The sequence below is a fragment of the Bubalus bubalis genome, chromosome 10, assembly GCF_019923935.1.
Source record: "Bubalus bubalis isolate 160015118507 breed Murrah chromosome 10, NDDB_SH_1, whole genome shotgun sequence".
Classification (NCBI taxonomy): domain Eukaryota; kingdom Metazoa; phylum Chordata; class Mammalia; order Artiodactyla; family Bovidae; genus Bubalus; species Bubalus bubalis.
Window position 1 is genome coordinate 15,931,154 of NC_059166.1, and position 14,221 is coordinate 15,945,374.

The 14,221-nt window shown below is 43.6% G+C and overlaps 1 protein-coding gene across 2 annotated transcripts in view; it reads right to left on the reverse strand.

Moving 5' to 3' along the window:
* Positions 1 to 524: 524 nt before the first annotated feature.
* Positions 525 to 14,221, reverse strand: part of MTHFD1L (methylenetetrahydrofolate dehydrogenase (NADP+ dependent) 1 like) — a 181,164-nt gene continuing 167,467 nt past the window's right edge. For both annotated transcript variants that reach the window (XM_006080210.4, XM_025294367.3), the window contains exons 27-28: positions 7,924 to 8,044; positions 525 to 892 (exon numbers count right to left, since the gene is read on the reverse strand). In XM_006080210.4, the coding sequence (XP_006080272.3) occupies positions 7,955 to 8,044 (90 nt within the window). In that variant the 3' untranslated portion in view covers positions 525 to 892; positions 7,924 to 7,954. The remainder of the gene's footprint in view (positions 893 to 7,923; positions 8,045 to 14,221) is intronic.

Here is a 14,221-nt window from a genome sequence, read left to right on the forward strand (position 1 = left end):
TGTCTTAACTTTTATATAATTTTATATTATTGTAGGAAAAAGAAATGGAAACAGGAAAGGGTTAGGAACTCCCGGGAGGGGAGAAACAGGCCATAGAACATTCTTTAGCCCAATTTAAGGGTGGGACAAATGGAAAAACATTTGCCAACCACCCAACCTTAAAGAATCACTTCGCTTGCCCTATAGGCCTTCGGGAGCTTAACGGCCATTGAGATTCACTCAACGGTGGAAGAAACTAGCATAAACCCATTAGTTTTTAGGTAAGTGATGTAAACTTCACCGACACTCAAAAGTCATTCTGGGTATAAAATGCATTTTGTTCCAAAGGCTATCTGACCTGCCAGTGGTCAGAAGATTTCATAATTGACCTGATATTTCTCTGTCTGTTATTTTCCCCTTGTTATGTTTATAAAGCTCTGGTTGCATTGACAATTTTCCAGGAAATCAGTGTCAGGTAACAACCCCACCATGAATAGCTACCTCTAGAGAGCAGGGAATTTTATCCGGCGCTGAAAACATGCTGGTTGGTTTTCTACATACATGTTTATTTTCAGTTCAAAGACCAAATAGAAAACTCCATCGTGGAAAATGTTACCTGTTCATTCACACTCTTTTAATCCCTCAGCCCCCATAAAATAAATGTTCTAAAGTGTAAGCAGTGGGAAATCATGTAAACTCTACAGAAATAGAAAATAAATTAGCTTCTTTCAAGACTTGGGGGAGGTCCTTTTCCTGAATGCTAGACCCTGTTGCAAACAGAATCTGTCTTGAACGAAGAATAAATCTTTGGCCTATTTCACCATTTCCCCAGCATTGCGTAACAGCATATTTCAAATTCACTTTCTTCTCCAACTGCAGCAAAAAGGCAAGGAATAGTTTGCATTTGTGGAGCCTGAAAGACAGAAAAAAAAATTTTTTTTTCAGTGGTTTAAGAACGGCCTTTTCCTCTGGTGTCAAACTGTTCATATATTATAGCTCTAAAGCTGAAGAATCCAAGAAAATTTGAGAGCAGATAAGTGATTCTATTCACAAGACAAGGCTGGGATCACTTAGAGTCTTTTTACTTAGGAGCAGTGGAGAATCCGATTCTGCATCACTTAGAATCGAGCCAGCATGAACATGGCAGGTTGCAGTTCTTTATTTCCAAAAAGATTTTGCTTGGGGGTCATGGCTGAAATCCTTTGACTTCTAAATTTGGGATCTACAAGTTTCTAGGATCCTGTTGAATGGGAACATCCCAGGATTTTAGATTAGGAAGCCTGTTGCCTTGGATTTCAGTTTCGCTTTTATCATAGGCTCAGAAAGCACAGTCTGAGAAATTCCTCTAGGACAAGAATGGAAGTGAGTGGATCTGGGATTTCTTACTACTGTTAAAGCTTTGCTGTTTTCTCACAAAGGATGCTAAGACTCTGCCACTGTAAATCCTATAGTCTTTCAGGAAAAGAAGTGATCAAACCGCATTTTAAAAAGAACACAAAAAACACCTAAGTTAAAAAAAAAAAAAAGTGTTCACCAGGAGAAATGCAAATACAAACACTTGGTCTTTGATCTGAATTTATACATGGAGGAATTTATCTACTGGGCCAAGAGTTCAAACTCGGCTGGAATACAGCGAGCTGGCCTCCCACGGCTGAGTGCAGGGTCTGGAGCCAGAAAGGATGCTTGATTAGCTTCAGAACAGAAGACCGTGATGAAGGCAGGGGACAAGGAATTCCAAATACTCCCCTAACGCCTGATTCAAGTCAGGGAAGTAAACTGAAAACAGGAGGAACGCAAGCATAACAAACATTATCAAAATGAAAATATTTTTAATGTTAGGAAGGGAAGTTTCCCTGGTGCAGACCTTGCCTCTCCGCTCAGGGCCATGCCAGCCTCACATCTATGGCTCTGGCGACCCCAGACGGGAGGCACAGTGACTCCTGGGAAGGGAAGAGGGGTGCTGTGCTGTGGGGGTGGCGGGGATGAGGGTGGGCTTGGTGGAAGACCCTCGGATTAACCACGTGACCTCCATACCAGTGACTTAGTATTTAAAGGGGCTTAGAATCTGTAGTTCCAGATTATCAGAAAACTCAAAGGGTGGGTATAGAAAGTCTGATTATGCATTAAAAAAAATCAGAAATGCAAGAGTGAAGGTGCAAATGAATCAGTTACCTGGTGTTTATTCAGTGGGGGAAGAAACAATTCTAGAAGTTTATTTAATAAGACATCTTTTGGAAAATAGAACTTGGAGTGACATGGCCACAAGACACAGACTGCTGGCAGGTGCAGGAATATGCAGGAGGCAAGAAACGGATTCTTTCCCAGCGCCTCTGCTGGATGGAGCGTGGCCTTGTTGGCACCTTGATTTCGGCCTGTGAGTGTGTGCTAAGTCGCTTCAGTCGTGTCTGACTCTGTGCAACCCTATGGACTGTAGCCCGCCAGGCTCCTCCGTCCATGGAATTTCCTAGACAAGAATACTGGCGTGGGTTGCCATTTCTTTCTCCAGGGGAACTTCCTGACCCAGGGATGGAATCATCGTCTCTTACATCTCTTGCGTTGGCAGGCGGGTTATGACTTGTGTCAACCAGGAAGCTCCAGATTTCAGCCTACTAATACTGATTTCAGACTTCTAGCCTCTAGAACCACAAAAGGATATGTTTCTGGTATTTTAAACCACCAAGTATCTGCTATAGCAGTATTGGGGATAAAAGACACATGCGGACACGCACACACACTCATCTCATAGAGGAAAGGAGTTGTTCTCTCTTCTTTATTTAACTAAGAAAATTGCAGACGGTAAAGAATCTGCCTGCAATGTGGGAGACCTGGGTTCGATCCCTGAGTTTGGGAAGATCCCCGGAGGAGGGAATGGCAATCCACTCCAGTATTCTTGCCTGGAGAATCCCCATGGACAGAGGAGCCTGGAGGGCTACAGTCCATGGGGTTGCAAAGAGTCGGACATGACCAAGTGCTAAGCACACACAACACACACCCTTATATCAATTACTGGTAATAACACTTGACTCTTGGCTTTTCTTTGCTGAAAACCATCTTTTATTGGTTCCCATTGTTGAATAATAGAGGTTAAAGTTAAATATGCTACCAATGTGACTTTAAAATAAAAATGAAAATTCAGCCTCAATAGTATTTGTAAAGTTGATGCTGACATATTTTGACAGTTTTTAAAAGCTGAAAGGTGACTAATTTAGAATCTTTTGCATCATGATTTGTTTGAGATTTGCTTTTGAATTGAGGAGAATTAACTCTGCATCAATGGCACCCCACTCCAGTACTCTCGCCTGGAAAACCCCATGGATGGAGGAGCCTGGTGGGCTATAGTCCATGGGGTCGCTAAGAGTCGGACACGACTGAGCGACTTCACTTTCACTTTTCACTTTCACGCATTGGAGAAGGAAATGGCAGCCCACTCCAGTGTTCTTGCCTGGAGAATCCCAGGGACGGGGGAGCCTGGTGGGCTGCGATCTATGGAGTCGCACAGAGTCAGACACGATTGAAGTGACTTAGCAGCAGCAGCAGCTCTGCATCTCTTATTAGTTAAGGTGTCTAACAGTCACTGGGTGCTTATTAACCAGTCTGAATGTCTGATTAAAAAATGGCTTCAGTGAAATGGAGAGGATTTCAGGTTCATAGCATTTAGTTAAAACTTTTCCTCTACTTTACAAGTTCTAACCTTTTTAAATCAAGTAGTCAATTATAACTAATGTCATAACTGAAACTTTTCTTTTTTCATTGACCAGGAATTTCTTATATATTAGCCACATATAAATTTAAAGTTATTAGAAAAATTATGTTTCCAGAGTTTTCAGAAATGCTATTTTCCATGCCTTATTAAAAAAAAAAAAGATTATTAAACCCCCTGCTCCCCTGGAAAAGTTTCCTTTAAAAGCAAATTAATTAAGAATCTCACAGCTGTCAAGCTTCAAAACATTCCCTTTCAGTTAGACAGGGGAGAGTTAATTATCACCATCTTTCAGAGATGTTACAGATGTCATCTTAGATTTAATTATCACAATCTTTTATTTAAGTAGCTTGGGCTTCCAGCCTATTTTGGCTCCTGCCTGGGAGTGGAAAACAGGGGCTCACTCTACTCCAGGGATGGCTTTCACGTGAGGAACTGAAGACCTTTTTCTTGAAACACAATGATGAGGAACAATTTTTGAGTTGCTTCTTGAAAAGACAGTTTCAGGATTAAAATCATAGAGTTCAGGAGCAACCCTAAGAAACCCCAAAACTCTATGGTTTACAGTCTGGGGATAAGAGACTCTGTCCACAGAAGGCTTGCAGGCAGCAGCCAATCAAGATTAATTTATGATTATTAAACATCACTGAAACTTTCTGCTCCGAAGAGAGTTTGGGGAAGACAATGAACTGGTATTAATATTATACTCCTTTCTGCATATGCAATTCAAGAAAAACAATAATGGCAGGACCAGAGTCAATTTGATTCCATACTAATCATAACTTTGCACATCAGAATGAGGTAAGGGAGTGTCTGAATCCTTTAGGAAATCTGCTTTCTTGAATTCATTTGAATCCTGCCAAGACTCAGAAATATGATAAAGATTCAAAACAAGAAATCCAAAGGAGGGGGGGAGTGAAACCCTCAAACTCAGTCATCTTCTAACAAAAGACTGACCAGTAATGTCACGGGATCAGTTTCACTGGGACAAACAACTTATTTTAATTAGTTCCATTTGGTAACATCCAAAACAATGAATCATGCCCTTATTCTGACAATGGCAAAAGCATGACAGGGAAAGTTTGGAAAGAAGAAGCAAGAACTCAAATTGTGGTGGTTACTTGACACCTCTCGATTGTAGGAAGTCTCACCTTTTCCTGGAAGGTGAGATGAACAGGGAAGGAGAGGAAGTGGAAGGGAAGAAAGGAGAAGCTTCTTTCATATGGGACATGTCACATCTGCAACACATTTTGCAAAGAGTAAGAAGAGCGACTGGAGAAGGCAATGGCACCCCACTCCAGTACTCTTGCCTTGAAAACCCCATGGATGGAGGAGCCTGGTAGGCTGCAGTCCATGGGGTCGCGAAGAGTTGGACACGACTGAGCGACTTCACTTTCACTTTTCATTTCCATGAATTGGAGAAGGAAATGGCAACCCACCTGTGTTCTTGCCTGGAGAATCCCAGGGACGGCAGAGCCTGGTGGGCTGCTGTCTATGGGGTCGCACAGAGTCGGACACGACTGAAGCGACTTAGCAGCAGCAGCAGCAGCAGCAGCAGCAGCGGCAGCAGCTGTGCGACCTGAGCAAGTGGCTGACGTTTCTGAGCCAGAGTTTCCGTAACTCTGACCTAACACTACTACCCATTGCATGATGTTGAGGCCAGTGTGACACGTGACTGGGGATGGCGAAGCAATTCCTGATACAGCTGTGGAGCAAGAGGTAGGGCTGAGAGTGGAAAGGCAATACGATTCCCCTGCTGTCTGGTGAATCAGGGTCATCCCTCGGCTTCGCCCCTCAGTGACCGCAGGAAGGATCTAACTTCTTGGGACAACACCTGCCTGCAAGGGGTATTTAGCACAATGCTTGGCCCATTGGAGGGAATCCCCACAGGCCAGTGTCCTGACCCCAAACCTCTGCTCATCCTTACTTAAAGTCCAAAGGGACACTTGTCAAGGGAACGAGGACACCAGGGTTTCGGTGTAGGTGCAGGAGAAGCTGAGCACGTGCTGTCTGGCACTACCTGAGTCTTAACTGCAATAATTAAGGAATAATTAGGTTTACATGACCTATGTGGAGAACAAATAAAAATGGACCAAGAGACTGAAAAAGAACTGTCCCAGAGAGAGAAAAGAACTGCACATTCTTGTTCTGGAGAAAAACAATTAAGTGGCAGAAATGTGGTTTGATGGCTTGACATGACAAGAGAGATTAGTCTGGATAGGGTCAACACAAACTTTAAGAGAAATGATACTGTGATTTTCCCCAAGGCCTGGCTGGGAAACCCCAGGCCTTCACACACATACACATGCACCATCGAATCAAAAGGCCAAAAGAACTGTTGTTATCAAAGCTCAAGCTTATGGGCTTCTCTGTTAAATCAGCCTCTTTAGTTCATTTTCTGCAGTTTTCTTCATCAGTAATGAGAAGGATATGAAGGGTGGTTGTGGTTAAAACTAAATACAGCTCTCACTCCTCAGCAAAAAACACACATGGACAACCCCGAACACCACACACACAACCCAAATCCCAAACTTTGTATTAATTCGTCTTTTACCTTGCTCATCCTAGCCTAAGTCTTCAGTGTAACAGTAGCAGAGACTTAACAAAAAACAAAAACAAACAAATTCCCCGTGTTGACTACTGACAGTGAAACAACAAGGCTTCTCATGTGGCTCAGTGGTAAAGAATCCACCTGCTAAGCAGGAGACACAGGTTCAATCCCTGGGTCAGGAAGATCCCCTGGAGAAGGGAATGGCTTCCCACTCCAGTATTTTTGCTCAGAGAATCCCATGGACAGAGGAGCCTGGCGGGCTACAGTCCATGGGATCTCAAAAGAGTCGGACACGACTAAGAGACTACATAACAGGTGAAACAAACAGAAATTGAGAGTCCTGTGTGACTGGCTTAGGGCATAACTCAGGGACAACTGGAAAGAAGGGTCTTCAGGTCAAACAAGCTCATCCGGAAGGCTCAGAATATGCTGGCAAGAGGGAAGGGTACTGGGCTAAGGACCAGGAACTGGAGGGAGTGGGAGAAGGAATGGGGTGTTTGCGGGGAAGGAAAGCATCTTGAGAATACGCTGAGGATGTGTTTGATACATGGGTGGGGAAGAGCAGCTCCAGGTCTCTCAACTTCTGATGGAGTTTTCCAGGGAGGAGAATTAGGAGGGTGTTCTTCGCGATGGGAAGCCAGGGCAGAAGTCAGCAGGTATGATCGTAGGACAGAGGGGCAGACGTGAATGAAACCAAAGCCCCGCACTCCCTCCTGCCCTGGGCTGCCTAAGCCAGCTCCAAGGCAAGCCCAACCCTCCACATTGTGTGGCTGGTGAGTCATCAAGGGCTTTCATTTCTGCTGCCCTGTCCTTTCCTGTGACTCACAGGACCCTTGGAGCTAGAAGATCTGTCCCATCTCTGAGTCTTTCCAGTGTTATAAGAGCCCAACCACCTGCTGTGTGACAGTGCCATGAGTTACACTCTATCCTGCAAAAGTACACTGAAGTCCTGACCTAGTACCTATGACAGTGACTTTAACTGGACATAGGGTCTTAGCAGATAAAATCAAGGTAAGGTGGGTTGCCATTCAATGTGCCTGGTGTCTTTTAGGGAAAAGACAGGGAGGAGACAGAGGGATGACAAGGATGGATGGCCACCACCAGAAGCTAGGAAGAGGCCAGCAAGGGTTCTGCCAGAATCTGAATGCACGGCCTTTGGATGACACCTTGACTTTGGACTTCTCACCTCCAGAACTGTGGGAGCATAAACATCTGTTGTTTGAGTCACCCAGTTGTGACACTGTTATGGCAACCCCAGGAAAGAAACACACCAGGAGTCCTTGATCACATGCTTCTAACTCTGGACTAAGGGATGTGTGGTATAAGGTACAGTTGGTGGACTTGATGACAGTAGATATTAGTTCTAAGTCTAGAAAAAGAGTAATGAGTTTACAGGACTCCTTTGTCAGAGAGATGTCTTAAATCTATACTCAGAGATGGCGTGATTGACTTTCATTGGAATCGAATCCAGGCAAACCAAGGAGCTGCCCATCTAAAAACATATCCATACCCAGGAGTGACCCCAGTCATGACCGTAGCTAGGAATGGGTTCACAGTAACCAAGTGAGGAAATTACATATCAGACCATTTGCATAAGAAATATAAGAAAAATAAAACAAAAAGAGATCTGAACTAGGGGGAAAAAAAAAAAAAGCAAAGAAAGAAAGGAAAAGGAAAAAGCCCAAGAGCCTACCTGAATCGGGTCCTGTAAAAATCTCACTCACTCAGAACAAGCCTTTAACCTGCTCTGTTTCTGTATCAAGATCTATGTCGTAGAAGCAGGGCCGAGTCGGCAGTCCTGGCATGGTGCTCATCTAGGGGAGAGAACAAGAGATTACATCATTAGCCATGTTGCAGTGTGATCACTCTGGACAATGTCCATCCAATGACATAAATTAACTCTAATTCAGTTCAGCCCCATGTAACTTTGGGTTATATATACACGTATCATTTTATATCTACCATCTGCTATTTCAATCTTTGTTCAAGGAAAGGAAATCCCCCCCATGGTCCCACAAGACACCATAACTCCCAAATAGTGACCTGTGAACCCTTTTTTCTAAGTCAAATCTTGATGATGAAGCCCAACAAAGATGAGCCCCTCTGGCTGAAGGGGACAGTGGGTGTGGATGGGTCCAATGACAGCCTGCTGACTATTCCTAAAACACATTTTGGTAGAATTGCTAACTCTTGGAGCATGGTTTGAAAACTCCTGTTCTCCAGCTGGTCTGCTTTACCAGCTAGAACTGTTGTTTATTGAGAACTTACTATGTGCCAGGCATTGTACAAGCACTTTCATTTTTTCTTATTACTTTTTTTTTCTTTTTGGCTGCACTTAGCTGCCCAACCAGGGACAGAATCTGTGCCTGCTGCAGTACATGTGTGGAGTCCTAACCACTGGACCAAAGGGGAATTTCCAATGTAAAAGTAAATTCCCTTTACTTTTTTCCATCATTCCCCAAACCCTATGAAGTAGGTACTTTTATAATTTCCATGTTACAAGGAACATAATTGAAGGTCAGAGGTGTGAAGTCATTTGCCCAAGGCTGCAAAGGTAATAGGGGCTTCCCTGGCAGCTCAGTTGATAAAGAATCTGCCGGCCATGCAGGAGACCCAGGTTCGATCCCTGATTCAGGAAGATCCTCTGGAGAAGGAAATGGCAACCCACTCCAGTATTCCTGCCTGGAAAATTCCATGGACAGAGGAGCCTGGCCGGCTAGTCCATGGGGTCGCAAGAGGTGGACACGACTTAGCGACTAACCCACCACCACACAAGTAATAAACAGTAAAATGAGAAATTGAATTCCATGCCTATAATCTCAAATTACTCATTTAAACACCACTACCACCACCGTATGGGCACTTCATAGTCTTATGTGGATAACTTAAGTTCCCCATTACTGTTAGAAGTAGGCACTAATTTTAACCTCACTTTACTGATGAAGACAGAAGATGTGTGCATGCTAAGTTGTTCCAGTTGTGTCTGACTCTTTGTGACCCATGGACCGTAACCTGCTAAGCTGTTGTGTCCATGGGATTCTCCAGGCAAGAATACTGGAGTAGGTTGCCGTTTCCTCCTCCAGGGGATCTTCCTGATCCAGGGATCGAACCCACGTCTCTTATGTCTCCTGCAGTGGCAGGCAGATTTTTTAACCACTAGTACCACCTGGGAAGCCTGAATTCAGGATACTTAGGCACAAAGGATGTGCTCAAGGACACATCAGTGGTGGAGACAGAATTAAAACCAGGCCCGTGCCTCACCGTTTTGCTGCACTGTGTCCAGATCAGTTTTGCAACGTGCACTCTTTGTCCACCTGCACCAGAGACCCTTGGTGAGCAGGGGAAGCCGCCCAGTTCCCTCTGGGGATTCTCACACACTAAACACGTGTCCAGGAGCCAGAGAATGAGGCTCCTGGAGAGTGCTCCCTATCGACTTTAGCATTACCCACTTCTTCCCCACCTGGCCAAAAGTTCTCAACACAAAAGGAACCCAGATAAAGCCTCTGTCTCAGATCTCAGCTCTCTCACTCTTAAGGTCCTTTCTGCAGTGGCAGGATTCCCTATCCGCCACCCACTCTTCCCTCCTATGATGCTGACAGGTTCTTGCTACTCAAACCTGGGGGGACTGTAGACCAGTAGCATCGCTATATCACCCAGGAGCTTGTGGGAAATCCAGTCTCTCAGGGCCCACCCTCGGCCAGCTGAATCAGAACCTGCAATTTCGGCTCATCTCCAGGAGATTCGTGTGCATGTGACCATTGGAGTAGCCCTGGCTTAGTCAGTGTGGCCTAGGATGTCTCTCCCACCGTTCCCTCTAGCCCTGGGACAGGGAGCTCAAGGGGAAGGGGCTGAGGAGCAGCAGTGAGGAAAGCCCTTTCAGCCTTGATAAAAGGCTGTTAGTTCTTCCTGGCATGAGCTGCAGGTCAGGGAGGAAACCTGCGCACCTGTGGTCTCATAACCTCCGGGACTGTGTGAGTCCGAATGACAGGGGTCTACACGGCCAGATGTAAAGCACCGTGATATAGTGGCCAGCTCAGGACTGCACAGGACTACTTTTCAGTATATAATGGTTTGAAATATGAATATATTGAAATATAATATATTTCAGTATATTATAAAGAGGCTTCTGAGGCACCACTGATAGCCTGTGTCCAGGAAAATGTGCTCTGGGTTTTAAGCAGTGAATTACAAACAATTTCTGGCACACAACCTGCTTGTAGGTGGGGACTTCCCGTACTTTAAAGCTTCTGGTATCCGGATGGCTACTTATCCTCCTGAGGTTTCTGTTCCTAGCAAAGGGGTAACATTTTTCTCTGGTTACTACAGTGGCTTCTCCTAGGAGAACCCAGAAAGAAACCCACGCTTAATGTTTTAGCACTGAGACATCAAACACAAAGGACGCTGGTGAGAACAGTCCATATTTTTTTCAGTTGCCTGGGCTACAAAGTCATACCAGTTACTCTACAGCAGTTTTCCTACCTAATCGCATTCTGACATGAATATTTAAAGATGCCCTTATGATCTGTGTGGGGATATGGATTTGGAAAAAGGAATCAACGTTTTACAGTTTGGGATGGACATGTACACACTGCTATATTTAAAATGGATAACCAATAAGGACCTGCTGTATAGCGCACGGAACTCCACTCAATGTTATGTGGCAGCCTGGATGGGAGGTGAGTTTGGGGGAAAATGGATACATATATGGGTTTCCCAGGTGGCTCAGTGGTAAAGAATCCACTTGCCGATGCAGGAGTCTTAGGAGATGTGGGTTCAATCCCTGGCTCGGGAAGACCCCTTGGAGAAAGAAATGGCAACCTGCTCCAGTATTCTTGCCTGGAGAATCCCATGGACAGAAGAGCCTGGTGGGCTACAGCGGTTCATGGGATTGCAAAGAGTCGGACATGACTGAGTGACTGAACACGCATGCACACGTGGATACATGTATATGTATGGCTGAGTCCCTTTGCTGTTCCCTTGAAACTACTGGAACACTGTTAATTGGTTATACTCCAATTTTATACATTAGAAAGTTGAAAACATTAAAAAAAAGAAGAAGAAGAAATGAACAGTCACAGTCAGCCACAGTGAATCTGCTCCACCTCTAATTTAATTCACTCTCTAGGTTGAGGGGATCCGGGTGAGGCTCCCAACCCAGACTTGATGGCTGCTGCTTCTAAGCTGCAGCGCTAGTCACTCCAGGGCAGAATTCAGTATGAGGCAGATCAGATATAAACCCACACAAGGTGAGAAAGCCCAGGAAGAACCCCGAAGGCAGTGCATCTGGGGCCAAAGTGACAACGGAATCTTCTATTGTGGACAACACAATTGCCCTGCCTGCTTGTTCACACGCTATTTTTACAGATGTGAAAATTCAACTCTCCATCATTCACGTTTAGCTGGTGCCAGACCAAGGTTGACAAAGACAGTGTGATTTGTGCGCTTCCTGGAGCTGAACCGCCAGCTGCACTGAATCAGCGCGTGTGTCTTTAGGTCATTCTGATGCTGTCACAAAACTGGGAGCTTTTCAAAGTAGCCAAGATATTACATGCCAGGAAGTATAAAATGTCTTTCCTCTATTTTCAACTTATTTTACTCAAATGGGAGGAAAAATGAGTTCTCAGAAGACTCCCATGTTTCTTTCCAATGATGCAATAGTCACTTCCAAGAATCAAGAATCCAGTTTATTTGGGATGAACAATAGACAAGTGTGTGGAGCATGCAGAGCTGGGGTGACTCCCAGCCCTGGGGACAAAACCACCTCCAGTCCAGATATTTTTAAAATAAAATTCCTGCTGAGGACTTCCCTGATGGCACAGTGGCTAAGAATCTGCCTGTCAATGCAGGGGACATGGGTTCAATCCCCGATCCGGGAAGATCCCACCTGCTGTGGAACAGCTAAGCCTGTGCATTGCAACCCCGAGAGCCACCATAATGAGAAGCCCGATCACTGCAACGTAAAGTAGCCCCTGCTCCCCACAAGTAGAGAAAGCCTGAACACAGCATCCAAGACCCAGCACAGACAAAAATAATAGAAAAAAAAGACTACTAAAAAAAAAAAAAGTCCTGCTGAGCAAAGTCTGTCACCAAAGGATTGGAGCCCCCAGACAAGAGTCAGCATAGAATGACAGGAAAGAATGTGGACAGCCCTTGGGAGTTGACCTCTGGCCCCATGCCTGGGGTCAGTGGTGATCTATGTTGACTTTATTTGTGTGCCCTCTAAGAAGGCCTCCTGCTTAAAATAACCAGGGGCCACAAAATTGTACTTACTTGTCATGCTGCATTAATGGATTCTTTTACAAAGGCTGAAAAACATGCTTTTTTGCCCTTCACGGCCCTAATTTTAGCCACAATGAATCTTCCAAATCTTTGATTTCAAGTTAAGCTTATTTGAGAGAAATTATGAGCTGTAGGAATAGCTTTTATGAATGTTCATTAAAACCAGTAAAGAGAAAATATTCATATACTTAAAAACTTGTCATTCAGAAGTAAACGTAGAACACTCTTAGAATGAGTAGAAAAATTACCCAAAAATCTGTTTCATAAAATGACAGAATCATATTTACCAACCACTTAGCCAAAATGTTATCATAGTTAATTTTGTTGCGCTTGTGAAATAATTTCTTTTCTGCCTTCTCCTTAAATCTACTACTTTTTCCTACTGGATAAGCCATCTAAGTTTGTTTTAATTCAAAAAAAGAAATAAGCATTTTAACTCACACCTATTTTGTTCCTTCAGTTCATGACCTGAAATGGAATCCCTTCTATATCTTTCCTCCATCAAATTGATGACTGAACACACATATCTCATTTCAAAAATTTAAAAACAACCAAAATGACTGCAATGATTAATTACATGATGATATAATCTAAATAAAAAGATTCTTTTTGATGAAACAATAAGTCAAAAATTTAAACTATTGAGCAAAAGTATCTTCTGAATTGTAAATACAGTGCCTGACAATATTAGGCCTGTAAAAAATATATTTTAAAACAGATGAGTAAAATGGAGGATGATTAGGGAGTTACGTAACAAGCAGAAAGAAAACTTCTTGAGGATTAGGATTATTCCCTCCCAATGCCTTTGGATGTGAGGGACAGAACTGTATATATCTCATGGTCATGTGGATAATTAGGCAAGCTACTCTAAGATGATACACGAGGAAAAATGTCCAGTATAAATACTGAGTTAAAGGAAAGAAGAGAGGTATTACAAGTTATGGTAATGAAGAGGAATTCCACGTGCTTGACTTGGTGGTGATGGATGCTCTGGGATTTCTTTCTGGGTTAGGAAAGAACCTCCTGCACAGCCCGTGACTGCCAGGGATGTTCTGGGTGCTTGGTGCATTTTCAGAGTGCATTTACCTCTCCTGGTGGCCAACGAATGCCTGTTCCTATGCAAAAGGACAGTGAGGCTTGGCTTCATTCAACCCACAATCCTTTGCTGATCACTCACCATGGGGACACCAAGGTGACCAGGACCTGGTCCCTGCTTCCAGAGGAAGAGACCATTAAAAGTGGATCATTTGGGTCAAGTCACTATTTTTGGTTAAAAAAAAAAAAAAAGAAAACCAAAAAAACCTTTTCATTTTTTGCTTTTTATATAAAAAGAATGAACATAATAAATTCTTAACCTCTGACTTTCAAAGACAGCAGTCAAGTTCAATGGCTGTAAAGATGACTCTGTTGTGCCCAGGTATTGGGCCAGTATTACAGAGCTCAGATGATTCCAACTTACTTCAATGGCCTGGAATAAAAGACTGAGCAAGTACAGTTATTTCTCTCTTCTTTTGTAAAGGAAACTATAATTCTTAGGGGTAAGAATCCTGTGCCAAACTAACTTTTCCATTAGTTTAAAAAACCTAACTTTCAACAAAATACTTTCAAAAAGAAAGCACTTTCAATCAAGAAGTAAAAAATAATAAAACTAAAAAGCCAAGGCTTGCTTCCTTAATACTGCTTCCCAGAGGTGACCCATGTAAACAATTTCT